Source organism: Natator depressus, chromosome 6, assembly GCF_965152275.1.
Source record: "Natator depressus isolate rNatDep1 chromosome 6, rNatDep2.hap1, whole genome shotgun sequence".
In the NCBI taxonomy this organism is placed as follows: domain Eukaryota; kingdom Metazoa; phylum Chordata; order Testudines; family Cheloniidae; genus Natator; species Natator depressus.
This window is the reverse complement of record NC_134239.1, coordinates 40,662,731-40,690,637: the sequence shown is the minus strand read 5'-3', so window position 1 is coordinate 40,690,637 and position 27,907 is coordinate 40,662,731. Positions and strand designations below refer to the sequence as shown.

The 27,907-nt window shown below is 40.5% G+C and overlaps 1 protein-coding gene across 1 annotated transcript in view; it reads right to left on the bottom strand.

The window, feature by feature from the left end:
• Positions 1 to 27,907, bottom strand: part of CCDC73 (coiled-coil domain containing 73) — a 232,569-nt gene that overhangs the window by 31,334 nt on the left and 173,328 nt on the right. The window contains exons 16-19 of the mRNA XM_074956669.1: positions 23,704 to 23,832; positions 23,280 to 23,339; positions 17,060 to 17,164; positions 2,805 to 2,915 (exon numbers count right to left, since the gene is read on the bottom strand). Of these exons, the coding sequence (XP_074812770.1) occupies positions 2,805 to 2,915; positions 17,060 to 17,164; positions 23,280 to 23,339; positions 23,704 to 23,832 (405 nt within the window). The remainder of the gene's footprint in view (positions 1 to 2,804; positions 2,916 to 17,059; positions 17,165 to 23,279; positions 23,340 to 23,703; positions 23,833 to 27,907) is intronic.

Here is a 27,907-nt window from a genome sequence, read left to right as displayed (position 1 = left end):
TATTCAGAAGCATGTTTTGAATGTCTTTGGAGCAGGACTTTTCAGTGGGCATCAACCATGAAGCATCCATACTGTTGGATGGAGAGTTTGGAGGTTGGGATGAAGCAGGCACCCTTGGTCCCAGGACATTGTCTGGGTCCAACAGGAGGGACAGAAATAGCTTGACCAACAGGAAAAACCTACTATATGCTCAGTAAATTTCAGACTGTTCTTGGATCATTATGTTGGAGAAATGATTGAATAGAGGAAAACAAGTTTAAATTGTTTAGATTAAGTGGAATGCACAGTAGGACTGCAAACGTTGCCAAAGCATCTTTTCTTCACTGATACATTTACAAGAAATATAAGGTTTTGCAACCATTAAATGCTCCTTATTTTTATCTGCAGATTTTCCTCTTGCTCAGTATGTTGATCTTTCTGAGGAAGGTGGCAGTCTTGGAGATGACCATAAGCTTCTTTAAGTGATACCAGCACATTTTTAATAGTATCCATTTCTCTTCTCAAGTCTTCCTCCTGTAATCATTGAAGGGTCACAGAACAAGTGAACATACCAATATTTTTGCATATGGAAACCCGAAAGATAATTTTTACAGATCTATCAACAGTTTCTCAAATTAAGATAAACTATAATAAAAAAGTAAAACATCTGAAACCTCACAATAGAAGTAAATGACAAGACAGGTGCCTCTGAATGCTATAACCCAAACCAGCCAATTTTCTTATCCCCTTCACTCAGGGTATGTCTACACTGGAATAAAAGACTCACAGCATGGTCATGGCTGGCCTAGGGCAGCTGATTCAGACTCATGGAGCTAGAAATTGCTTTTAGACATTTGGGATCAGGCTGGAGCCTGAGCACTGGGACCCTCCCCTCCCCCTCCCATCACAGGGTCCCACAGCTCAGGGTCCAGCCCAAGCCCAGACATCCACACAGCCATTTTACTGCCTGAGTGCCCCACATGCCTGAGTCAGCTGACCCAGGTCAGCCCAGGTATTTAATTGCTGAGCAGACATACACTCAACACACAGATTTTAGACACATTTCCATCATCTCTTACCCTCTTCTTGCTCTAGCTTGGGTTTTGGTCACCATTTATTCCATTTTGTAAGACTCAAATGCATGGACAGTGGTAACTGTGTGTGTTAGGTTTCAGAGTGGTAGCCATGTTAGTCTGTATCAGCAAAAACAATGAGGAGTCATTGTGGCACCTTAGAGACTAACAAATTTATTTGGGCATAAGCTTTCGTGGGCTAAAACCCACTTCATCAGATGCATAGAGTGAAAAATACAGTAAGCAGAATATATATTCTAGCACATGAAAAGATGGGAGTTGCCTTACCAAGTGGGGGGTGCTAATGAGCCAATTCAATTAAGGTGGAAGTGGCCTATTCTGAACAGTTGGGGTGAATACCAAGGAAGGGAAAATTACTTTGTTAGAGTCTGTCTTTTATTCCACCGTAAAGTGAAATGGAGGTTACCTACCTGTAAGAGTTCTTCAAGAAGGGCCATATGTATTGATCAAGGGAAAGCCAGGATAGAACTATAAAAAAGACTGTTGATGGTTTGCCATGTTTTCATAAATACCTTGAAAACATGAAAAGTTTATTATCTTACCCCAAATTATTTCCCTTCCTCATTTGTATGTATAATATCTCATATTATAATTGATTTGTTATTGCAAATTTACTGCAAAGTTGCTGTTACTGAGTTTTTTTAGAAACCATTGAATATTTGATTAAAAATACATATAAAGAAGTACCACTAAAAACAAATATGGAGGGTAGGTCAGTATTTAAACTGATTGATCTGGATAAAGTTTCATAATTTCAATTTATAGGGGGTTACACTAGACTTTTATAATTTAATGTATAATTTATAAATGATTTTTTTGATGTACAGGAATACAATCTAGAAAATGCAAATGGTATATTTTGTAATAGTTTAGGTACTAGGACAAGGTTTTGTAATAGAAATATAATTCAGCCAATGTAAATGCAAAATACATTAGTGCAGTGGTCCTCAACCAAGAGTCTGGTTGGGCCCAGGGCCCCATGTCCTGCTACCCAGTGCTGAGGCCTAAGCAACTTAGCTTCGCGGGGTCCCCTGTGGCATGGGGCTCAGGCAATTGCCCTGCTTGCTACCCCCTAATGCTGGCCCTGGCTTTTATATACAGAAAAATAATTGTTGTGGCATAGGTGGGCCATGGAATTTTTATCGCATGTTGGGGAGGCCTCAAAAAGAAAAAGGTTGAGAACCCCTGGTATTCGTGCATGCTAAGCAGGGGCGGTTCTACCAATTTTGCCACCCCAAGCAGTCACTGCTGAATTGCTGCTGCCATGGCGGGAAGAGTGGCGGAGCTGCCACTGAATTGCCGCCGCATTCTGAATGCTGCCCCAAGCACCTGCTTGGAAAGCTGGTGCCTGGAGCTGGCCCTGATGCTAAGGAAACATCTGGATACCTCAGACGTAAGCAGTGGTTGACAAAAGCATAAGTCTGGAACTACATCTAAGTGCTAAGGTTAAATTAAAAAAACAAACAAAACAAAAGCCTCCATTTGGCCTGTGTGGTTTAGGCCCAAAAGAGATGGATGCCCAGCCTTCTAAAATGAAGAAGTCAAATGGAGTTTCTACTAAATCTACCTTTTAAAATATTTTTTGACACAGATTTGCAGTGTCCAGGAAAGAAAATAATATTTTCTTTTTCATACATTATTTTTGCAAAATTTTCATGGGTTTTAGGAATTATTTGAAATGTCTATTTCAAAACCCTTTTAATATACTAACAATTAATTTATTAAACTTACATCTTTTTTCCAAGTTCTTAGTGCTTTCTCATGCTCATTCTGAAGATTAAGGAACTTTTCTTCATTTTCTTTTGCCTTCTCCCTTTGCAGCTCATTATCTCTTTCAAGGGTCTGCAATAAAATTAATTATCCAAAAAATAATCAATATCACATTAATGAATTTTGATGTGTTTTATGTTGCTTGGACCTTTGCTTCTAACATGCTGAAAGTGCCATACAGATCAGTGATAATGTGCTCACTCAACAATAATTTTCATAAATTAACAGAAAGGTGCTTATAGTTTAGCTAACAGGAAACAGGGGGAGGTTATGAAAAAGAAATGGCTATAAAAGGGTATAAAAACACTTGCCATTATTCAGTTTCACTGCATAAGTTTTAATGTGCTGAAAAAGTAATATGAAGTGTAGAGCTGAGAAATATGAAATGTAGCACAATCAAATCCCAGTGTACTTAAAGAAAAAGCTACAGTATAACCAAAGAAAATTTTTGTCTTTTGTTATCACAGCATATACTCAAACTTGCTTAATAACCTTTTCTATAATTTGCATGGTTTAATTTAAAATTGTAAAAGACATCTGTTGGTATGTCAAATATTTAGTGTATGTCCGATTGCCCTTTAATTTATTTTTATTGGTTTACTGAAATTGAATAAAAGTGCTTTAAAAATAATAGGAATATGCTATTAAGTTTTTTTTATGCTGTCATAATTGTGCTTCTAATGTTTCTGGGCTTACTCAGTGTCAACTTTACTGTCATATTGATAAATTAAAAGCAAGCTCATGTAAATCAACAGTAACAGTTCACACATCTCTCTAGTACTGCTGGAATTTTATCCTATCATTTTTATAACAAAGTGCAGAAGATAAAAGACTTACAGTATCTATTACCTTCTATAAAGATGATACAAACATTTTCAAATGTAAATACAGTTTTAATGCATGTAACTACATGATCAACTGTATTTATAAGATTTTGCTGTGATTCTTTGAAACCACTTCTGTAAAAGTCAGATATAAAACAGTCTTCAAAGGAATTCTTTTCTACTTCACTTTATAACTACAAAAACATTACTTTTTGATTTACTTAATAATCTTAACATGCCTATACTCACTGTCTAGTTAATGTAGCCACACTATAAAATATTTGGAGAATGAATATAATATACAACATTTAAAAACCTACAGTAGCTCATTCCTACATGTATAGAGAAGCTTACTTCATGATCTGTGGGGGGGGAAATATACTAACTCCCACCTAATTAAATAAGAAAAAATAAGCAGTACATTGTGCTGAATAATAATGATATAAAATACAATCTTATATTTATAGAACACCTTTCATCCCATAGCACTATACAAAACCATAAGCCTGATCCAACATCCACTGAATTTGGTAGAAGGTTTTCCATTGACTTCAATAGGCGGTGGGTCAGACCCTATATACCTTGGGATCATATCATCAACAGCTGACATACAACCTCCTTTGGGGTGGATCACAAAATATCTTAGGACAAAGTGAAAAAAATATATAAATTTGAAACTGAGAGGATTTTTTTGGTGGGCAGTGTAGCGAAGCCTCATTGGCATGGCACCTCCTGCTGGTCGTCCTGGGAATTAGCTCTTTTCCAGCCTTGGAGCACCCTCTGATGGCTGGTGGCACACCTGCCTCAAGCCCCGTGTCCCTCCCGGTGCCTCTTTACCTCGGGGTTCTGCCCCCCAGCAGTACCCCCTTACTCTGGGTTTCCCATCCCAGGGGAACTTCCAACCCTCTAGGCCCACCTTGCCTCAGTGGCTACTGCCAGTCATCATCTAGCCCCCTTTCCCTGGGGCAGACTGCCATCTCATCATTGGCAAGGGGTTAGGACCAGCTGCCTCTGCCTATTCCCAGGCTGCGCCGCTGTAGCCCTACTACCTTTGTAGGCCTTCTCCAAGGCCTGCAGCCTAGGGGTTTACCAGGCTGGAGCTCCCCTTGCCCTTCCCCAACACTGCTCTGCTTCAGGTACCTTCCTCTCAGGCAGCTAGCCCTTCCCACTCCAGGGCTAGAGTGTGACTCCCCAGCTCCTGGCCCCCGGCCTTCTTATCTGGGCCCTGATTGAGCTGGCCACACCTGTGGTCAGCTACTCCCTCAGGTGCTCTCACTCCTTTTCCCAGCCGCAGCCCTCTCCAGGACTGCTTTTAACCCCTGTTCTGTTGGAGTGGGGCAGCTGCCCCACGACAGGCAGGATGTATGGTAATTATTCATATTGGAATTTGGCTAGGACACCGGCATTTTGAAGCATTTAGGTTTTCCTTGGAAGCTTCCATTCCTCCTGCAAACAAGGCCTTACCCTGCTTAACATATGAGATCATTTCTGAGGTGGCTGCCAAATACTGGCATCCTTCAGTTCTGTAATGGACTTATCTTGCTAATACAGCAGTACTAATGTACTGCAAAACACACTACCTGAAGTAGCTTATTGCAATTAAATATAAAGTCTGCAGGACAGCAAAAAAATTACATCAACCACTGAACAACAATGTAACACACATTGTTAAACCCTGAAGTCCCATGGTTCAATAGGAAGCCTAAATATCACAACTGTAAGTATATTTTTTTCTTCCTTATCTGAGAAACACACAGCACCAACATCTTGATTTAATTATTATCTTGTTAAAAGAAGTGTTCTAGCGTAGTAGCTCTCAATCTTTCCAAACTATTGTACCCCTTTCAGGAATCTGATTTGTCTTGCATACCGCCAAGTTTCACCTCACTTAAAAACTATTTGCTTACAAAATCAGACATAAGAATACGAAAGTGGCACAGCACACTTACTGAAAAATTGCTTACTTTCTTCTTTATCATATAATTATAAAATAAATCAATTGGAATATAAATATTGTACTGACATTTCAGTGTACAGTATATAGAGCAGTATAAACAAGTCATTGTCTGTATGAAATTTTAATTTGTACCAATTTTGAATTTGACTTTGCTAGTTCTTTTTTTGTAGACTGTTGTAAAATTAGCCAAATATCTAGATGAGCTGAAGAGCGTACCCCTGGAAGACCTCTGCATACCCTGATTGAGAACCACTATTCTAGGATGCAGTCTTAGAAAAAGTCCTGTGGATGTAAAGAGTGTGGGGTACAAAAATAAAGTCACCTCAGTCAGTTATTGAAGACTTAAATAAATTGAAATTTAATATTTCTTACTTTGAATATATTAAATATCTTTCCTATTGTGTCTACTGCTGCCCACTGAATGACATTTAAATTCTCTGTATTTGTGTTAATCTGCTGTTTACAGAGAAATCATACCTTTACAGCAGGAAATACACTGACATGCTTTCAAAAGTTGCATGAAACAGTTATTTACCTTACAGTAATTGTGATTCTTTGAGATGTGTTGTTCACATATATTTTATTCTTGGTGAACATGCACTTTAGTTTAGATTCTTTAGGCCAGTGGTGTCTATTGGGGCTGCATCCGCACCCCGAATGTCCTTGTCCTCCCATTCGAGGGCATAAAGGATGGGGCGACCCAACCTCAGTCCTTTTGCCAATACTGAATCTAGGCGTTATAAGACTCCATAGTAGCAGGGAAAAAGGGCAAATAATGGAATATATATGGACAACATTGCTCATAGACCACAGTTACTGTAAGGTAAGTAACCACTTCTTCTTCTTCAAATGCTTCTCCATATATTTTCCATTCTTGGTGACTTGCAAGCAGTGACCTAGATCACAGGAAGGGGCTGCTTAGAGGCTACCTAAACAGTAACTGTAAGACAGCTCTGCCAAAATGAGCACTGGATATTGACATATCTACTATACGGAAGTGCTGGGTAAATATATGTACTGAACCCATGTTGCTGCCATACAAATTTTCCCAGATTTGAACACTTCTCAAAGAAGCTGCAGAAGCTGCTTGAACCATTGTGGAAAGAGGCCTTTAATCCTCAACGGTGGCTCTAAACTAGCTATCTCATAGCATAACTTAATACAAGTAAAAATCCAGTTAGGTAGCCTCTTCACTGATATAGCCTGCCCCTTTACCTTGTACTTGGTTAAGATAGAAGTCAGAAACTTGGCAAAAACTTTTGGTGAGGCTTCAAAGTCACCCTGTCCTTGAAATACAGTGTATGGAGATCCCACCATGAGTGCTTGTATCTCTCCCACCCCTCTAGCAGATGGTATCGCTATGAGGATGGCTGTTTTGATAGATAGGTGGAAAATGGAATGTGTTGTGAGGAGCTCAAAATGTGGACCCATTAACCCAATCAGCACTAGGTTGAGGTCTCAGGAAGGGGGAAGCTCCCGCATTGGAAGATGCACCCACATAACGCCTTTCAGGATTCTAGCTACTGTAAGGTGTCAGAATATTGAATGATTTGGAATAGAAGGCTGGTGAATTGAAATGGCTGTCAGTGTACCCTTAAAGAGATCACAGACAGTCTTGAATTCTTTCAGGACAAGAGGTAGTCTAGTATAGCAGGTATCTGAGTATCAGTTGGAGATAATTGATGTTGCTGGGCCCAGATAATAAATCTCTTCCATTTGGCGGAGTGTGTTTGCCTTTCTACTGTAGTTAAGTATAGTCTGGACCCATAAAGAGATGGTCCCTTCCACTGCTGTTGACCAGCCAGCATCCAAGCAGTGAGGTTCAGAAAGGTTGGATCAAGATGGAGGATTTGCCCCTCTGTCTGGGAGATTACATCTGGCTGGAGAGGTAGTTGGACTGGAGGTTAATTGGAGAGATTCATCAAGTCTGAGACTCCGACCTGCCTTAGCAAAACCAGTGCCAGTATGATCATGGGGCTGATTCCTGTCTGAATTTCCTGATGATTCTTCCAACTAATGGGATTGGAGGGTATGCATACATTAGTCTAGAGCCCTGGGGATCAGCAACACATCTGACAGAGAACCCTGGCCCTGACTCCTCCGGAGCAGAATCTCAGACATTTCTTGTTCTCTTTCATTGCAAACAGATCCCCCTATCTGGTGAAGATATCCTGTATGATGGTATCTTTTACTGATCACATGCAGTTACTTCCAGACTGCTTCCTCAGGTGGTTTTCCAGAACATTCTGCAAGCCTTGTAAGTGAAGGGCTTTTAGGGTAATTTAATGTCAAATGCAGAAATTCTATAGATGCACAGCTTCTTGACAAAGGGGGGGTGGATCTTGCTTCCCCTTGCCTGTTGATATAAAATATCTCCATGGTGGTGTCTGTCATAATCTGAATGGTTAACCTTTTCAGAAGTGGAAGGAATGCTGCTCAAGTCCAGCAAATGGCCCTGAGCACTAAGCGTTGTTCTTTGAGATGTGTTGCACGTATCCATTCCACTTTAGGTCTGTGCACACCAGTTCACTAGCATCAGATTTTTCCCTTGGGGTACTCATAGGGGTGGCACATGCCCCCTCTGCTGTCGCATAATAGTATGAAGGGCTGATCTACCCTCGACCCCCCTCACTTTCCTCTTACCAGACAGACTCCAATATATAGAGGAAGGAGGGTGACACATGGATTAGACGTGCAATGCAAATCAAAGAATAATAATTACAGGTTAGTAGCAGTTTTTCTTCTGCAAGTGATTGCCCATGTCCATTCCACTTCAGATGACTCTCAAGCATTTCAATCTGGAGGTAGGATCAGAGTCTACCTGAATAATGATTAAAGGACTACATTCCAAATCTGGCATCATCTCTAGACTGTTGAGAGATGGCATAATGAGAAACAACAGTATGCAAAATGAAGACCAAGTTGCAGGTCTACAAATGTCCAAAATAAGTACTTGAGCTAGAAAAGCTGCAGAAGTTGCATTTGCTCTGGTTAGAGGTGCTAACATCCTGTTCAATGGAGTTATATTGGCCATGTCATAGCACAATCGTATACAGGAGGAGATCCATGATGGAATTCTTTGGGAAGGTCCCTCATCCTGTCTGCAACTTCCATGAACAATTGCGAGGATGAGCTAAATGATTTACTCCTGTCAAGTAAAATGCTAAAATGCTCTGCTAACATCCAAAATATAGAGTCTCTCCTCATGCATATGAGCATGAAGCTTAGGAAGAAAATTTGTAAACATATTGCCTGACTGATGTGGAAGTGAGAAACCATTTTGGTGAAAAACTTTGGATGAGGGCATAGGCATACCTTGTCCTTATAGAAGACTACATATGGTGTTTCAGATATCAGAGCACTCAATCCACCTACTTTTCTTGTTGAGGTAATTGCCACCAAAAAGTCTATCTTCATTGAAAGATGGAACAATGAACAGGTAGTCAGCAGTACAAAGGGAGAACCCATTAGTTTTGCTAGAACTAAGTTTAAATCACAAGGGGAATAGGATCCTCTACTTGGGGATATAACCGGTCCAGATCCTTCAAAATCCTGATAGATAATCGCTCTGTCTTCTCCAGTCCTATGTAAATCCAGGAGGTTGAAAGCCAAGTTAGCTGTTAGGTGAACCCTGGCAGAACTAATGTCAAGACTTTGCTGTTTCAGGTATAACAAATAGTCCAGCACTAGTCCATGTTGTATTGAAAACCCCTTATTGTGGACCAGACAGAGAGACTCTTCCATTTCAACAGATCAAACTACCTAGTCTAAGGCTTCCTACTATTCAAGATGATGATTTGTAACTCCTTGGAACAGATTTCCTCCTGAGGTGTTAATCATGGAGCATCCAAGCTGTATAAAGGACCTCCTGGATGGAATGGAGATGACTGTGGTCCTGTGATATCAGCTCTGAGTTTTCTTGTAGTGTCAATGGAGCCCTAGTTGAGAGGCTCATCAGTGGAAAAGCAATACTATGTGTACCACTCAAGCATGGTTCTGCTTGATTTTAACAACACTCTGTGAAGGAGCGGAACCAGAGGATATGTGTACATGATTTTGTATTTTCAGGGAAATAGGAAAGTGTCCATCAGAGACCGTGCTAGAGAACAAAATGGATTACGCGTCCTGTTGATGCAGGTTGCACACAGTTGGAAAAGGAATCTGACTATATCTGGGCAGAGACCACTTGCAGTGACTAGTGAAAAACCTGTTCAGTAGGTCTGCCAGATTGTTCTGGGCACCGAGAAGGTGGGAGGCTTTGAGATGGATTGAGCTGGTTTCACAGAAGTCCCAAAGCAGCATTGCCTCTTGGGAAAGAAGTGTTGATCTGGCCCCTCTCTGTTCAAACAGTACATATCTGCATGTTGACCATAAGTACTAGCAAATTCCTTCCCTTGATATAGGGAAGGAAAGTGTGGCAAGCTAGATGAATGACTTTCAACTCTTGCATTATATGGAGAGCTAAATCCTGGCTAGACCTGAGCCTTTGAATCTACTGAGATCTCAGGTGGGCCCCCCAAGCTAGGGCAGAAGCATCCATAACCAAACTCAAAGTCAGTTGATGGGGAGCAAACTGAACTCCCGTACACATACTGGATTGGTCTATCCACCAGTCCAAACAGTCTAAGAATGATGTTAGCCCTCAAACCACCATATCCAATGAATGACAAATCAAGGAGTACACCAAGGTCAGCCAGCCCTGCAGCTTTCTGAGTTGAAGCATAGGACTTGGGGAGAGTACAGGCAGGAAATGCTTGGCAGTGACCTGATAAGGTGTAAATGGATGAACTTGAGGATGGACTTAAGAACTTTACTTTGAATGTTTGTTAAATTTTAATATATTACAATCCAAGAGAGAGTGTGTGTCATAAATATAAAGGGAAGGGTAACAACCTTTATGTATGCAGTAATATAAAATTCCTTGTGGCCAGAGGTACAGAATCCCCTTACCTGTAAGGGGTTAATCAGCTCAATTAACCTAGTTGGCACCAGACCAGAAGGATCAATGGGGAAAGAAGATACTTTCAAATGGCGGGGGGAAGGCTTTGCTTTTTGTGCTGTTTGTGTGTTCTCTCCGGAGACAAAGAGGGAGACCAAGCACGTAATCCAGCTCCTACTGAATGATGCAACTAAATTTACAGAAATAGTAAGTAATAGCAAGGAAATGCGTAAGATTATCTATTGTTTTAGTTTGTGAATTTTCCCTATGCTTAGAGGGAGGTTTATCCCTGTTTTTTTTTTAACTTTAAAGTTTTGCCTAGAGGGGAATCTTCTGTGTTTTGAATCTGATTACCCTGTAAAATTACCTTCCATCCTGATTTTACAGAGGTGCTTCTTTTACTTTTTTTCTTTATAATAAAGTTCTGGGTTTTTTTTAAGAATCTGATTGGTTTTAGTTTCCTAAAAAACCAGGGATTTGGTCTGTGCTCACCTGTACCAATTGGTAAGGATATTATTCTCAAGCCTCCCCAGGAAAGGGGGTGAAGAGGCTTGGGGGGAATATTTTGGGGAATAGGAACTCAAAGTGGTTCTTTTCCTTGAATCTTTGTCTAACTCACTTGGTGGTGGCAGCAAATACCGTCCAAGGACAAGAAGGGATTTGTGCCTTGGGGAAGTTTTAACCTAAGCTGGTAGAAATAAACTTAGGGGGTCTTTCATTCGGGTCCCCACATCTGTACCCCAGAGTTCAGAGTAGGGAGGAAACCCTGACAGTGTGAATGGAGAAAAGGGTTGGTGAGTTACTGAAGAAGCCTGTGGAAGGAGGAAACTGAGGCAGGAGTCATTTGCAAGGCCACACTAAGGCCATAAGGGAGCACTCAGTTAGAATCATAGAATATCAGGGTTGGAAGGGACCTCAGGAGGTCATCTAGTCCAACCCCCTGCTCAAAGCAGGACCGATCCCCGACTAAATCATCCCAGCCAGGGCTTTGTCAAGCCTGACCTTAAACTTCTAGGGAAGGAGATTCCACCACCTCCCTAGGTAACGCATTCCAGTGTTTCACCACCCTCATAGTGAAAAAGTTTTTCCTAATATCCAACCTAAATCTCCCCACTGCAACTTGAGACCATTACTCCTTGTTCTGTCATCTGCTACCACTGAGAACAATCTAGAACCATCCTCTTTAGAACCCCCTTTCAGGCAGTTGAAAGGAGCTATCAAATCCCCCCTCATTCTTCTCTTCTGAAGACTAAACATCCCCAGTTCCCTCAGCCTCTCCTCATAACTCATGTGTTCCAGTTCCCTAATTGTTTTTTGTTGCCCTCCGCTGGACTCTTTCCAATTTTTCCACATCCTTCTTGTAGTGTGGGGCCCAAAACTGGACACAGTACTCCAGATGAGGCCTCACCAATGTCGAATAGAGGGGAACGATCACATCCCTCGATCTGCTGGCAATGCCCCTACTTATACATCCCGAAATGCCATTGGCCTTCTTGGCAACAAGGGCACACTGTTGACTCATATCCAGTTTCTCGTCCACTGTAACCCCTAGGTCCTTTTCTGCAGAACTGCTGCCGAGCCATTAGGTCCCTAGTCTGTAGCGGTGCATTGGATTCTTCCGTCCTAAGTGCAGGACTCTGCACTTGTCCTTGTTGAACCTCATCAGATTCCTTTTGGCCCAATCCTCCAATTTGTCTAGGTCCCTCTGTATCCTATCCCTACCCTCCAGCGTATCTACCACTCCTCCCAGTTTAGTGTCATCTGCAAACTTGTTGAGGGTGCAATCCACACCATCCTCCAGATCATTTATGAAGATATTGAACAAAACCGGCCCCAGGACCGACCCCTGGGGCACTCCACTTGATACTGGCTGCCAACTAGACATGGAGCCATTGATCACTACATGTTGAGCCCGACAATCTAGCCAGCTTTCTATCTCCCTTATAGTCCATTCATCCAGCCCATACTTCTTTAACTTGCTGGCAAGAATACTGTGGGAGACCGTGTCAAAAGCTTTGCTAAAGTCAAGGAACAACACGTCCACTGCTTTCCCCTCATCCACAGAGCCAGTTATCTCGTCATAGAAGGCAATTAGATTAGTCAGGCATTGACTTGCCCTTGGTGAATCCATGCTGACTGTTCCTGATCACTTTCCTCTCCTCTAAGTGCTTCAGTCCTTTAGGACCTGCTCCATGATTTTTCCAGAGACTGAGGCTGACTGGCCTGTAGTTCCCAGGATCCTCCTCCTTCCCTTTTTTAAAGATGGGCACTACATTAGCCTTTTTCCAGTCATCTGGGACCTCCCCCGATCACCATGAGTTTTCAAAGATAATGGTCAATGGCTCTGCAATCACAACCGCCAGCTCCTTTAGCACTCTCGGATGCAACGCATCCGGCCCCATGGACTTGTGCTTGTCCAGCTTTTCTAAATAGTCCCGAACCACTTCTTTCTCCACAGAGGGCTGGTCACCTCCTCCCCATGCTGTGCTGCCCAGTGCAGTAGTCTGGGAGCTGACCTTGTTCGTGAAGACAGAGGCAAAAAAAGCATTGAGTACATTAGCTTTTTCCACATCCTCTGTCATGAGGTTGCCTCCCTCATTCAGTAAGGGGCCCACACTTTCCTTGACTTTCTTCTTGTTGCTAACATACCTGAAGAAACCCTTCTTGTTACTCTTAACATCTCTTGCTAGCTGCAACTCCAGGTGTGATTTGGCCTTCCTGATTTCATTCCTGCAAGCCCGAGCAATATTTCTATACTCATCCCTGGTCATTTGTCCAATCTTCCGCTTCTTGTAAGCTTTTTTTTGTATTTAAGAGCAGCAAGGATTTCACTGTTAAGCCAAGCTGGTCGCCTGCCATATTTACTATTCTTTCTACACATCGGGATGGTTTGTCCCTGTAACCTCAATAAGGATTCTTTAAAATACAGCCAGCTCTCCTGGACTCCTTTCCCCCTCATGTTATTCTCCCAGGGGATCTTGCCCACCAGTTCCCTGAGGGAGTCAAAGTCTGCTTTTCGGAAGTCCAGGGTCTGTATTCTGCTGCTCTCCTTTCTTCCTTGTGTTAGGATCCTGAACTCGACCATTTCATGGTCATTGCCTCCCAGGTTCCCATCCACTTTTGCTTCCCCTACTAATTCTTCCCGGTTTGTGAGCAGCAGGTCAAGAAGAGCTTGTTGGTTCCTCCAGCACTTGCACCAGGAAATTGTCCCCTACATTTTCCAAAAACTTCCTGGATTGCCTGTGCACCGCTGTATTGCTCTCCCAGCAGATATCAGGGTGATGGGAACCAGGGCCTGCGATCTAGTAACTTCTGCGAGTTGCCGGAAGAAAGCCTTGTCCACCTCATCCCCCTGGTCTGGTGGTCTATAGTAGACTCCCACCACGACATCACCCTTGTTGCTCACACTTCTAAACTTAATCCAGAGACTCTCAGGTTTTTCTGCAGTTTCATACTTGAGCTCTGAGCAGTCATACTGCTCTCTTACATACAGTGCAACTCCCCCACCTTTTCTGCCCTTCCTGTCCTTCCTGAACAGCTTATATCCATCCATGACAGTACTCCAGTCGTGAGTTATCCCACCAAGTCTCTGTTATTCCAATCACATCATAATTCCTTGACTGTGCCAGGACTTCCAGTTCTCCCTGCTTGTTTCCCAGGCTTCGTGCATTTGTATATAGGCACTTGAGGTAACCTGCTGATTGCGCCTCCTTCTTAGTATGAGGCAGGAGCCCTCCCCTCTCACGCACTCCTGCTCGTGCCTCCTCCCGGTATCCCACTTCCCCACTTACCTCAGGGCTTTGTTCTCCTTCCCCCGGTGAACCTAGTTTAAAGCCCTCCTCACTAGGTTAGCCAGCCTGCTTGCGAAGATGCTCTTCCCTCTCTTTGTTAGGTGGAGCCCGTCTCTGCCTAGCACTCCTTCTTGGAACACCATCCCATGGTCAAAGAATCCAAAGCCTTCTCTCCGACACCACCTGCGTAGGAATTCGTTGACTTCCACGATTCGATGGTCTCTACCCAGGCCTTTTCCTTCCACGGGGAGGATGGACAAGAACACCACTTGCACCTCAAACCCCTTTATCCTTCTTCCCAGAGCCACGTAGTCCGCAGTGATCCGCTCAAGGTCATTGTTAGCAGTATCATTGGTGCCCACGTGAAGAAGCAGGAAGGGGTAGCGATCTGAGGGCTTGATGATTCTCCCCAGTCTCTCCGTCACATTGCGAATCTTAGCTCCTGGCAAGCAGCAGACTTCTCGGTTTTCCCGGTCGGGGCGGCAGATAGATGACTCAGTCCCCCTGAGGAGAGAGTCCCCGACCACCACCACCCGCCTCCTTCTCTTGGGAGCGGTGGTCGTGGAACCCCCAACCCTAGGACAGTGCATCTCATATCTTCCAATCGGTGGAGTCTCCTTCTGCTCCCTTCCCTCAGACGTATCATCTGGTCTACTCTCTGCATTAGTACCTGTGGAGAGAACATGAAAACGGTTACTTACCTGTATCTGCCCTGCTGGTACATGGACGTTCCCCTTTTTTCTTCTGGATGTCACATGATGCCAAATTTCTTCACCATCCTTCTGTCCCCAAAGTGCAGCCTGCTCTGAATCTTCAGAACCTTGTGCCCGTAGAAGCCTATCCTGACATCCGTCCACGAAATCTTCAGTTTCTCTTATGCAACGCAGGGTCGATACCTGTTGCTCCAGACCTTGAACCTTCTCTTCCAGTATGGAGACCACCTTGCACTTTGTACAGACAAAGTCGCATCTGTCCTGTTGGTAGCCACACAATGACATTCTGCAACAGCTGTAACTGGCATAAAATAACCAGTGCTGCATCAGTGCCAAATGGACCCTACCTATGCCCTGAGCTACCCTATTCGGTGGCAGAGCAAGAGGAATTCTGCCTCTTTGAGCTAGGACATGTTGATGGTGACCTGGATTTATGCCCCTTAGAGGAGTGGTGCTCCTTTCTGTCCCTGACCTCAGAAGTTTTACCAGTTGAAGAAGAGACTTTCTTAGAGATGTGACCCTCAGAGCTATGAGCTATAGAGCTGACAGCAGTACATTTTGAAGAGGACTGCTAAGAGTTTTCATTCCCAGCCACTCCAGGACATGAAGAGGGATGTATAAATCTCTCCAGCAAAAATAAATTCAAGCAAGTCTCTCTTATGTTCTGTGTTCTGCTTGAGAAGGACTTGCACATTCCTGAGAGATATGCCATTTGCCTCTCACCAAGGCGCAATGAGCATCACTGCCTTACAAGATGGACAGTTATTAAAACCTGGAGACTTTTGTTCTACTCTAAGGGATTGACTTAGTAGCAGGAAATCTCACACAGAAAATAAGGATTTTGTGTGTGTTTTTTTTTAAAAAAGGAAACATTATGGAAAACTTATGACTAAGGCCATGTCTACACTATCACTTATGTTGGCAAAACTTATGTTGCTGAGGGGTGTGAAAAAACACACCTCTGACCAACATAAATTCCGCTGGCATCAGTGGTAGTGTGCACAGGGTGAGGGGATATTTTAAGCTCCAGTCACTCCTTAGCCTCTTTGCTGAGACTTTCAAGTAGGATATCAATTAGTTCCAGTTTTGAAAGTTGTGGGGTTTTGTTTTTTTAGTAGATACATATACTGATTGGGAGCTAGATTCACTTTCACAGTTCAAACAGAAATGTATTATTATTTCTTCTTCTTCTTTCAGTGGTGTCCCTATGAGTGCTCCAATTCAGGTGTGTCTTTGATTTGAGATCTTCTTCTGCTACAAGTTGGAAATTAGGAAGTTAGGAATATCTGAGCTTTTTGTTCACTGTGCAATCCCCTTTATGTGTGTAAATGGTTCTAAATACCTTTAGATAGATAGGCTATGTCAACACTAGAGACCTTACAACGGCACAGCTCCGCTGCTGTAAGGTCACTTGTGTAGCCGCTCTACGCTGATGGGAGAGAGCTCTCCTGTTGACACAGCTACCGCCACTCATTAAAGGTGGTTTAATTCTGTCAAATTCAGCATACTCTGACCTGCCCCTTCACCACTTTTAACATGCAGCCTATGCCAAGGACAGTGAGGGAAGATGGCACTATGCTTCGGATGTCGTTATGCCAGCCCTTTTGCCCTGCTGAAATTGAGGACAGGATCTTGAATTGAGGACAGGATCTTGCCCCTTTGATTTTCAGAGTTTCAACTTTCTAAGAAAAACCAACACATCTTAAAAAAAAAATCACTTAACTAAAACAACAGTCTTGAGGGTAACTAAGATTTGCTTTTTCCTCCAGAAACAAATTGGTGAAAATTGGCAACCATCTTTTTTGTTGAGGAATTTAGGGAATAGGAATTATATGGTGTGTTTCAAGGTTCATACTGACAGTTAAGGAGCTGAGGGACCAGAGGATAGGAGGTCAAAAGTTCTGAAAAGCATTCTGATGTCTTTAACAGCCCTACACTCTTCAAAAGTATACAGCAGGTAGTAGTAGATTGTATAATCAAGAAAAATCTGACCTGATATTCTTCTTTCAGTGCATTCAATTCACTTTCCATCCTGACATTTGTTTGGGTCAGTCGCTGAAGCAGCTGCTGCAAATGTTGTAGAGAACTGATAATCTCCTTATGAAAATAAACAAATCATGGTATATTAAATCTGTTTAGTTTGTGAAGTTTGAGCATAAAGATAATAATGGATCTTTTACAAATACTTTATTTTTGATTAACAAATGTGTTCTTTCCTCAGTTAATAAATTACATAATTTACATTAATATCACTATTTCTCTTTTTTAAATTATCAGTATAATCAGTTTTGGGAGGGGGTTGATGGAAGACGGAAGAGCAACTCCACTCCTCTGTGCCCTTTTTCTGTGGAACAATATAATAGTAATGTTCTTCTCAAGGTATTTTCTTATATGATACCACTTGATGAACAGTTCAGTAACAGTTTTGGGCCCATCTGAACAAGACATGTTTAAATGAGCCAAATTCATTGTGCACTTCAGTTTTGAGTTCAGCACATTTGGCAGAGTAATGTTACGGCAATACATCGCACTACCAGTTTGGAAGACCCCAGGGGAAACAGGCAACCACTTTCACAAATTGATGACCCTGAAAACTGTTCTCCATCTTCTGAATGTAGACTCTACTGGGCTGGAATTTACATACAGTAATGGTGTATTATGACATGAACATCAGAATGTTGTGATACAGTTCAGGTTTATCAGACTTTGCAGCTAGAATCTGATCTTTCTAGGGTATACCCCCCCAGGATGCTACAATGATGGGCCCATTGGAACTAAAAATAACACACACATTTTTAAATTTTGAGATGAATTTAGGGCCAGATTTGAATCCCTTACTGACAGTGGTGAGCAGTTACTCACACAAGTATTCCATTGCCTTCACAGGAATTCCCAAGAGCAACTACTCACCACGGTATAGGGTTCAAAGTGTGGCTCTTAGGGATTTAATATTCATGATGGTGAGGGACTAGCAGCTCTCACTTAAGTGCCATGTAATACTGTGTAAATTTCTTCCCCAGCTTACTAATGCAAACTACAGTTCTGACTTGCAATATCCCTGCTGCTCTTCCAGTTTTGGGATTCTCCTAAGAATCTTATGCCCAATTTGTGGTGTTTTTGTGTCATGGTGAACAGAAGTTATAGCTACACTGCAGTTAGACACCTGTGGCTGATCTCTGCCAGCTGCCTCAGGCTCACAGGGCTGTTTAATTAAGGTGTAGACATTTGGGCTCGTGAGCTCTGGGACCCTCCAACCTTCCAGGCTCCTAGAACCCAGGCTACAGCCTGAACAGCTACACTATAGTTAAACAAGATGAAACCACCAAATTAATTTCTTTTTGTGACAAAATTTTGAGCCCAGATCTCCATAGGTGAAAATCCAGTACACTAACCCAGTACACTCCTGAAGGGCTCCTATTATACTACAATCCTAGAGTCTTAAAATTTCTCCTGTCCTGCAGAGAGAGATTGTCTTTTTAAGAAGAACTCAGTGTTATTGAATGGAATACACTCTAAACGGCAGGAAATGCTCTCCAGGACAGATGGAATTTAAAGACTGCAGGACTGTATCTTCTGAAGGATGTCTGCATCTCAAGAAAAATAAGATCTGAAAAAGAGAACCACCCAAATAACGGGTTGATTAAGGTGTAAATCTGGGATCTGGAAGGATGTGGAAAAATTGGAAAGAGTCCAGTGGAGGGCAACAAAAATGATTAGGGGACTGGAACACATGAGTTATGAAGAGAGGCTGAGGGAACTGGGGATGTTTAGTATACGGAAGAGAAGAATAAGGGGGGATTTGATAGCTGCTTTCAACTACCTGAAAGGGGGTTCCAAAGAGGATGGCTCTAGACTGTTCTCAGTGGTAGCAGATGACAGAACGAGGAGTAATGCTCTCAAGTTGCAGTGGGGGAGATTTAGGTTGGATATTAGGAAAAACTTTTTCACTAGGAGGGTGGTAAAACACTGGAATGCGTTACCTAGGGAGGTGGTGGAATCTCCTTCCTTAGAAGTTTTTAAGGTCAGGCTTGACAAAGCCCTGGCTGGGATGATTTAATTGGGGATTGGTCCTGCTTTGAGCAGGGGGTTGGACTAGATGACCTCCTGAGGTCCCTTCCAAACCTGATATTCTATGATCACCCTGAAGAATATAGACTGATTTTAAAAAGACTATGGTATCTTCATAAAACACATAAAATGGTGACTCTGTTGACAAAGCCTGCTAGCTAACTGAGAAAGCTGATGTGATGGAGAAAATAAAAGCCACTTTACATGAAACAATATGTAAGACACATTTCTGAAGGTCCCAAGATAGAGAGAATGACCTAAACAAGCAATATATATATACACACAAATCCCTACAGAACATGCTCCTAAACACTAATCCAGTAGCTACTAGTAAATGATTTGCACAGATGCAATATGTGACATAACTGATTTTGGGATAGAAAATATTCTAAAATATTGAATGGAATTGAAAAAGACCAAACTCATACATTAATTTATCTCCAAATGGAAAGTTTTCTGACTTTCATATGCTGTAGGTAGTCTCTTTTTCCAGGCAAAATCAGGTAACTAAATGTTTAAGTACTAGCATCTGTACACACAAAATTAGAGACCAGGTGGAGGTCTGAAAGAAAATCAGATCCTACACTACTTTAAAAAAAAAAAAAGTTCTCTCTAGTTGTAAATATAATACCTAGCTCTTACACAGAATTTTTCATCAATGGTTCTCAAAGTTCTTTACAAAGGAAGGTCAATATCATCTCCATTTTATAGATGGGGGAAAGTGAGGCACAGAGAGGTGACGTGAGTTACCCAAAGTCACCCAGCAGGCCAGTGGAAGAGTCAGGAGAAGAACCCAGGGCTCCTTAGTCCAGTGCAGTGCTCTGTCAATTAGGCAACACTGCCTTTCCACTTATACATAGTATAATTTGTCATACAATCTAGATAATGCTTAATGGCTCATCCAATGCTGACTGAAGTCAGCTCTGTATATATGAATACAATGAACAGGATTTCTAACACAAGTTCCTGGAGAAAGTGTGAAGTAAAACTATATATCTCATCCTGTGATCAAGAAAGATTTCTCCTACTTTTGAGATCTGTTCCAAAATAAGCAAAAACTAAACAAACAAAATAGCAATTCAAAACAAGTAGCAAAAACTGAAAATATTTTAACATTCCATAACAAGTGGGCACTGTCAAACATAAGAATGGCCATACGGGGTCAGACCAATGGTCCACCTTGCCAAGTATCCAGTCTTCCAACACTGGCCGGGTGCCACATGCTTCAGGGGGAGTGACTAGAACAGGGCAATTTATTGAGTGATTCACCCTCTGTCAGCTAGGCCCAGCTTCTAGTGGTCAGAGGTTTAGAGACACCCAGAGCATCCCTGACCATCTTGGTTACCAGCCATCAATGGACCTAGTCATGAACTGATCTAACTCTTTTTTATAAAACCAGTTATACTTTCAACCTTCACAACATCCCCTGGCAGAAGAAGTACTTCCTTATTTGTTTAAAACCTGCTGCCTAGTGATTTAATTGTGGGACGCCTGGTTCATGTGTTATGTGAAAAAGTAAACAACACTTTATTTACTTGCTCTACAGCATTCGTGATTTCTAGACATCTATCATATTCCCCTTGTTTTTCTCTTCTCCAAGCTGAACAGACCCAGTCTTTTTAATCTCTCCTCGTATGGAAGTTGTTCCATACCCATAATCATTTTTGTTGCCCTTCTTTGTCCCCTTTGCACATCTAATATATCTTTTTTGAGATGGGGCAACCAGAACTGCATGCAGTATTCCAGGTGTGGACATACCATTATTTATATAGTGTCATTATGATATTTTCTGTCTTCTTATCCCTCCCTTTCCTAATGGTTCCTAACATTCTCTTAGCTTTTCTGTCTGCTGCTGCACATTGAACACATGTTTTCAGAGAACTATTCACAATGAATCCAAGATCTCATTCTTGAGTGGTAACAGCTAATTTAGATTACATCATTTTGTATGTATATTTGGGATTATGTTTTTCAAGGTGTATTACCAACATTGAATTTCATCTGTCATTTTGTTGCCCGGTCATCCAGTTTTGTGAGATCTCTTTGTAACTCTTCACAGTCTGCTTTGGATCTACTTTGAGTAGGTTAGTAACATGAGCAAACTTTGCCACCTCACTGTTTACACCTGTTTCCAGATCATTTATGAATATGTTGAACAGCAATGGTCCCAGTACATATCCTTGAGGGTCCCTGCTATTTATCTCTCTCCACTGTGAAAACTGACCATTTATTCTTACTCTGTTTCCTGTCTTTTAACCAATTACTGATCCATAAGAGGACCTTCCCTCTTATCCCATGACTGCTTACTTTGCTTAAGAGCCTTTGGTGAGGGACTTAGTCAAAGGCTTACTGAAAGTCCAAGTACACTATATGCACTAGATCATGTTTGTTGTCCACATGTTTGTTGACCCCCCTCACAGAGTTCTAATAGGTTGATGAGGCATGATTTCCTTTCACAACACGTTGACTCTTCCCCAGCTTATCATGTCCATCTAAGTGTCTGATAATTCTTTCTTTACTATAGTTTCAACCAATTTGCCTGGTACTGAAGTTGGGCTTACCAGTTTGTAATTGCCAGGTTCACCTCTAGAACCTTTAAAAAAAAATCGGTGTCAAATTAGCTATTTTCCAGTCTACTGGTACAGAGCCTGACGTAAGTGACTGGTTATATGCCACAGTTAGTAGTTCTGCAATTTCATATGAGAGTTCCTTCAGAACTCCTAGGTTAATACCATCTGGTCCTGGTTACTTATTACTGATTAATTCCTCAATTTGTTCCAAAACCTCCTCTAATGACACCTCAGTCTGGGAGAGTTCCTCAGATCTGTTACCTAAAAAGAATGGCTCAGATGTGGGAATCTCCCTCACATCATCTGCAGTATAGACTGATGCACAGAATTCATTTAACTTCTCTGCAATGGCCTCATCTTCTTTGAGTGCTCATTTAGCATGTTGATCATCCAGTGGTGCCACTGAGTTTGACAGGCTTCCTGCTTTTCATGTTCTTGCAAAAAAATTTGTTGTTAGTTCTTAAATTTGTTGTTAGTCCTAGTCTTTTGCTAGGTGCTCTTCAAATCTTTTTTGCCCTGCCTAATTACAGTTTTGCTCTTGGCTCGCCAGAGTTGATTTTTATTTATCAGAGTAGCATTTGACTTCAAATTTTTAAAAAGATGTCTTTTTGTCTCTACCTGCTTCTTTTATGAGTTTTTAGCCATAGTGGCTTTTTTGGATTGGAGGCAGGAGGCTCTTAGTGGATTTATTTTTTTAAATGGGAATACTTGACCATACTCCCAAATGATACAAACATACGCATACACCAGATTGAAAGCATCACTCTATGGCGTATTTTTAGCACAACTTAGGGCTGTGAGAGTCATTAAGTTAAACTCTAATAAGCATCCATTACCTACGTTTTCTAGTTCTACTGTCAAGCATTCTTCAAAAACAAAGTCAAGATACAGTCTTCTGAAACTGTGATGGTACTGCTAGATCACCCTTTAATGGGTAAAGTGGTCAGTATTCTGTTCTTTCCCCTCCCTGAGAACAAGTACATCACTTCTTTGACATGCCTGGTATTAATGACCTATGAAAAGGGAGGGAGTCTTTTATGACCTAAGAAAAGATCACTTTTACATGAGATATCCTGCAAAGCAGTGCAGTACACGGCTATTACAGTCAGTGTGTGTTTGAGTAGTTTATTTGGATGCTTGACACATGATCCCAATTTTCACTGGATGGACTACTAGTGAAATGCAAGTAACTTGTTGGGTACCAGTGTGCAGAACGAGGGAACAAGTATTCTACAACCCTCACTGCATATCTTTATTGAATACATATGTAGAAGATTATTTTCATTGGCATGCCAGGTTTCTCTTGACTGAAAGTTAAATAAATAAATGAAGACTTGGAAATATAATGTGGAAAACAAAATTAATAAAAGAATTTTTGTCCTATTAATTGATTTGATATAAAAACAGTAAGATCCTGTTTTTATTATTAAAATCAACATTAAATTACTTCTGAAGAGTAAAATGCTGAACACTTAATTTTAAGAGTTTAGCACATATTTCTTAAATAGCCAAATATTTTAGATCACAAGTATTATTAATCAACTTTAAACAGCAAATTTGCATTAACCACTCACCTGTTTCTCTTCTTTAATGTGTGCATTTTCTTCACTGAGCTTTTTATTAATCTCTGTTTCCTTAACAAAATATAAAATGAACACTAAGTAATGTATGAAAATATTATGCAACAATCTAATATTAATAATATTTTCTTTAATAAAATTACATTAAACTGATTTTTCATCCTTATCTAGAGCTATTTAATTAAATTTAGTGCTTGAAAGAAATTTGATCTTATAAATAATAAAATATCTTACATTTATAATTTAGTTAGTTTCCTAGAAAATGTAGTATTTAAAATCAAATAATTGTCACTAAATATATTCAGTTCACAAAACTGTATAGCAACATGTATGCATCACTTGGAAATCACTATTGTTGTGTTCTTTAAATGAGCAATAGGAAACATTAGCCAACAAATGTTAAGAGCTTCTTGAATACCATTCTGATTTTTTGTTGTAATTCTTGTAACTGCTGTTCCTTTGCTGTAAGATTGATGTTTTCTTCTCCCACCCTGTACTGACATGTGACCTTGGACCTTATCAAGTCTGTAGTTACTTTCTTCAGTTCCTTAACACAGGAAACATGCATAAATAGTTCATCCAGTATCAGCATTGCAACTCAAAACAGACAAATCTTTAGACTATCCTGACTCATGCCCTTTCTTTAAAAAAGTACAGAAACACCAAAATAAATGAAATTAAGTAATATACATTAAATGAATAGTAATGACTGTTTATGTTTTAACTATCAGTGAAAAAAAAAAAGAAAGCATCAAGTCATCTACCACGAGGGGTTGTATAAATATTGCTACTGCCTCTCCCTATTACAAAAGTACTAGAGTTACATTATAGTTGATATTGGTAGGGAACGCCTATGCCGAGCCATACAACAGGAGTAAAGTACCCATTAGTACACCAATGACAACTTCTGGGTACTCCTGGGAAATAGCAGAAAAAAAGGAAGAGCAGTGGATATCTGGCAAAAACAGGAACTGACCATAAATTTTTGGGATCTTTGCTTTCTCTGTAACATTAATTACTTAATCTCAAGAGAACACTAAATTAATTTAATATTAGAAACCTTTACAACATGATTTTCCATTTAAAATATGCCTTTGATTTTACAGCCTTTATAATCTTTTAAATATCCTGCACTTTTTAAAAAAAACATTATCTGTTTTCTAACTAGTTTATCCAAAGCGGCTAGTGCAGCAAATAAACAGCAAATGCTTTGATCTCATTAAATTACAACTTATAGTTCCTGGACTCATAAATATTATGCCCTTTTCTCCCCCACCCTCCCTTTCTGGTGCAAGGTAGTCTGTTTAATATCGCTCTCTCCTTGAGCGCTCTGACGTTTACTCAGACAAACTGCAGAGGTTATGAATGCTGTTCACAGATAGTATCAAGAATTCTTCATGATGCCATAGTTGTGAACCAAGCATTCAGAATGGTAATAGTTTTATCTAGCAACTATGTTTGGTCTGTTTAACTTTTCTCTACAAAACTGGAATTCCATCTTATCACAGAAACAATGGTTTAACTGTTCTGGACAAAATCATATACCAGTGCAAAAGAAAAAATGAAGATTATCTTGCATGTGAAATTCATGAAAATAGAGTTATATGAAAGAATATGTCTATAGCTACTACTTTCAATTAATTCATTTTTGATTATCTTTAATACTCTGTAGTCATAAGTGAACTTACAGTGCTCTTACATAGACAAAGTATAATTGTTTGTTTAATCTGAAGACAGGAAAGAGAATAGTATTACTTTAGAAATGTGATATTTTATAATCTGAAAATCCGATTAGGAAATTTTCAGTTTTTTCATACAAAAATTAGATAATACTTATTATGTTAGTTTTTACTGAAAGGGTCTATACAACAAGTAACAAAACATATTTTCAAAATTAAATGTAAGAGGGTGTGAGAGGTTTGACGTTGAGGAAGTGAGTACTATGCCAATTTTTTGAATGCACTATCTGTATAGGAGACAGTTATTAGATTCTGTGTACTATAAAGCCCAATGGATAAGCAAGTTCAAATACTGTCTATGGCTTTGATACCGCGTGCTTTCTAAAACTCAGGATTTACTGCCATGCACAAGAAAAATCCTACAAAGTAGTCAGTTTGGTCCTTACTTCATATCTTGCACTGTAAAAACAAAAAAGAAATCTATTATGCACATTTATATTGTGGCCATGGAGGTTAGGTAGAGCAGTGGGAGGTCTAACTGAGGAAGATATATATTTATTTTCTTTTGTACCAATACCGCAAATCTGGTATATCTGACCATGTAGATAGAGAAAATACTAATAGTCAGATCTAGAGACAAACCCACTCACCAATGGCAAGTAGAGAACTTTCTGTGGTGAGTGCAGGGGCCTAGGCCATCACTTTATGAAGAATTTTAAGTTTTGAAATAAAAATAATTACATTTCTAGCCTTTATGGCTTCAAAGGTAATGTTCCAAATATGAACCAAATGTAAACAGATGCAGTGTTTTCATCCAAACAATTAGTTGTAAGCACCAGAGAATTATAGGTTGTAAGAAATAGCCAGCATGGGTTTATCAAGAATAAATCAGACCAAACCAACCCAATTTTCTTTTTGGACAGGCTTTCTGGCCTAGTAGATGAGGAGAAGCAGTAGATGTGATATATCTTGATTTTATTAAGGCTTTTCACACAGTACACAACTGATTGAAAGACCATACTTAAAGAGTAGTTATCAAAGGTTTATTGTCAAATTGGGATGGTGTATCTAGTAGGGTCCTGCAGGAGTCCGTTCTGGGTCCAGGTTTATTCAATATTTTCATTAATGACTTGGATAATGGAGTGCAGAGTATGCTTATAAAATGTGCAGATGACACCAAGCTGGGAGAGGTTACAAGCACTTTGGGGAACAGGATTAGCATTCAAAACAACCTTGACAAATTGGAGAATTGGTCTGAAATCAACAAGATGAAATTCAATAAAGACTAGTGCAAAGTACTACCACTTAGGAAGGAAAAATCAAACACCCAACTACAAAATGGGAAATAACTGGCTAGGTGGTAGTAGATCTGGGTGTTATAATGGATCACAATTGAATGTGAATCAGCAGTGTGAAGCAGTTGTGAAAAAGGCTAATATTCTGAGGTGTATTACTAGGAATGTCGTATGTTAGACATGGGTGGCAAGTGTCCTTCTCTACTCAGTACTGCTGAGCCATCAGCTGGAGAACTGTGTCCAAATCTGGGTGCTGCACTTTAAGGAAAAGATGTAAATAAATTGAAGACAGTCCAGAAAAGAGCAAACAAAAATGATAAGTTTAAATAAAACCCTCAGTGTGAAGAAAGGTTAAATGAACTTGGCATGTTTAGTCTTGAGAAAAGAAGACTGAGGGAGAACCTGAGGACAGTCTTCGAATATATTAACGACTATTATAAAGAGGACAATGATCAATTGTTTTTCATGTCTACTAAAGTAGGACAAGAAGTAATTGGCTTAATCTGCAGCAAGGAAGATTTAGGTTAAATATTAGGAAAAATTTTCTAACTATAAGAGTAGTTAAGTAAGGCTTCCAAAGGAGGTTGTGGAATCCTCATGAATGGAGATTTTTAAGCACAGGCTAAACAAACACCTGTCAGGAATGGTCTCAGTTTATTTGGTCCTGCTTCAGTGCAGGAGGCTGGACTGACATCTCAAAGTCTCTTCCAGCCCTACATTTCTATGATTCCTAAGTCTACTGTATCTGAGCTCTAGTGTTTCAGCTTTTTCTTCTAACTTTCTTAGAGGTTTCTACCATAACAAGACACTGGTCGGTTTCAGGGCTGCTATTCAGAACCCTGTAACCAAAGTGAACCTGACAATGAATTATGTCAGTTTCATTCTATTGCTGCATGGGAAAGCTAAGAGATGCAGCTGAGGTACTGGACCCTTTGAACTGGCTGGTGGCCCTCTCCCCAATCTTTTGTGTTGTCCTCTCTCCACTATCTTCTGTGGTGAATTCCTCAAGCCTTGTTCAGTATAATTTTTAAGGGTTTGTTTCTTTCAACTGTTATCTTTGCCAAGTTTCAATTTAAGCATTTCATAAATAATCATTACCAAATACTTGAAATGAAACCTGCCAAATGTAATAGCTAAAACCAAATATCCTAAAATACAAAATATTGAGAATGAAACCTATGCCACAGTCCTGTTAAGACAAGCCTGCAATTGAAAGGAGTTCAGGTCAGGAGAAGGCTATATCCTCCCACAAGTAGTAGAATGAGTCATTTTAAGAGAATCACAATGTCCCAAGGCCAGTTCTAAAAATTTTGGTAAACAAACAAACATACATAGTCTGTCTAAAAACCAATTAGATACACTTTGCTTGGGGCACATACACTTGCGCCAATCTAACTTAGGAGCCACCACAGTTGCATATTGGACAGCTCCAATCTAATGTCCTGGATCTGTATGTGCCATTCTCTTAATCTTGGAGATGTAACTTACTTTTACGGCTACAGGTACAAGTTAAATTATATTCTCCAACTTCAGACTCCTATCAGTAGCAACTCTATGAGAGCAATTACTCCTGATCTGGGGCTAAACTTCCTAATGGCTGTGAAAATGGCTGACAGCCCACTGAGAGTAGAGCACACAGAGTAGTAAA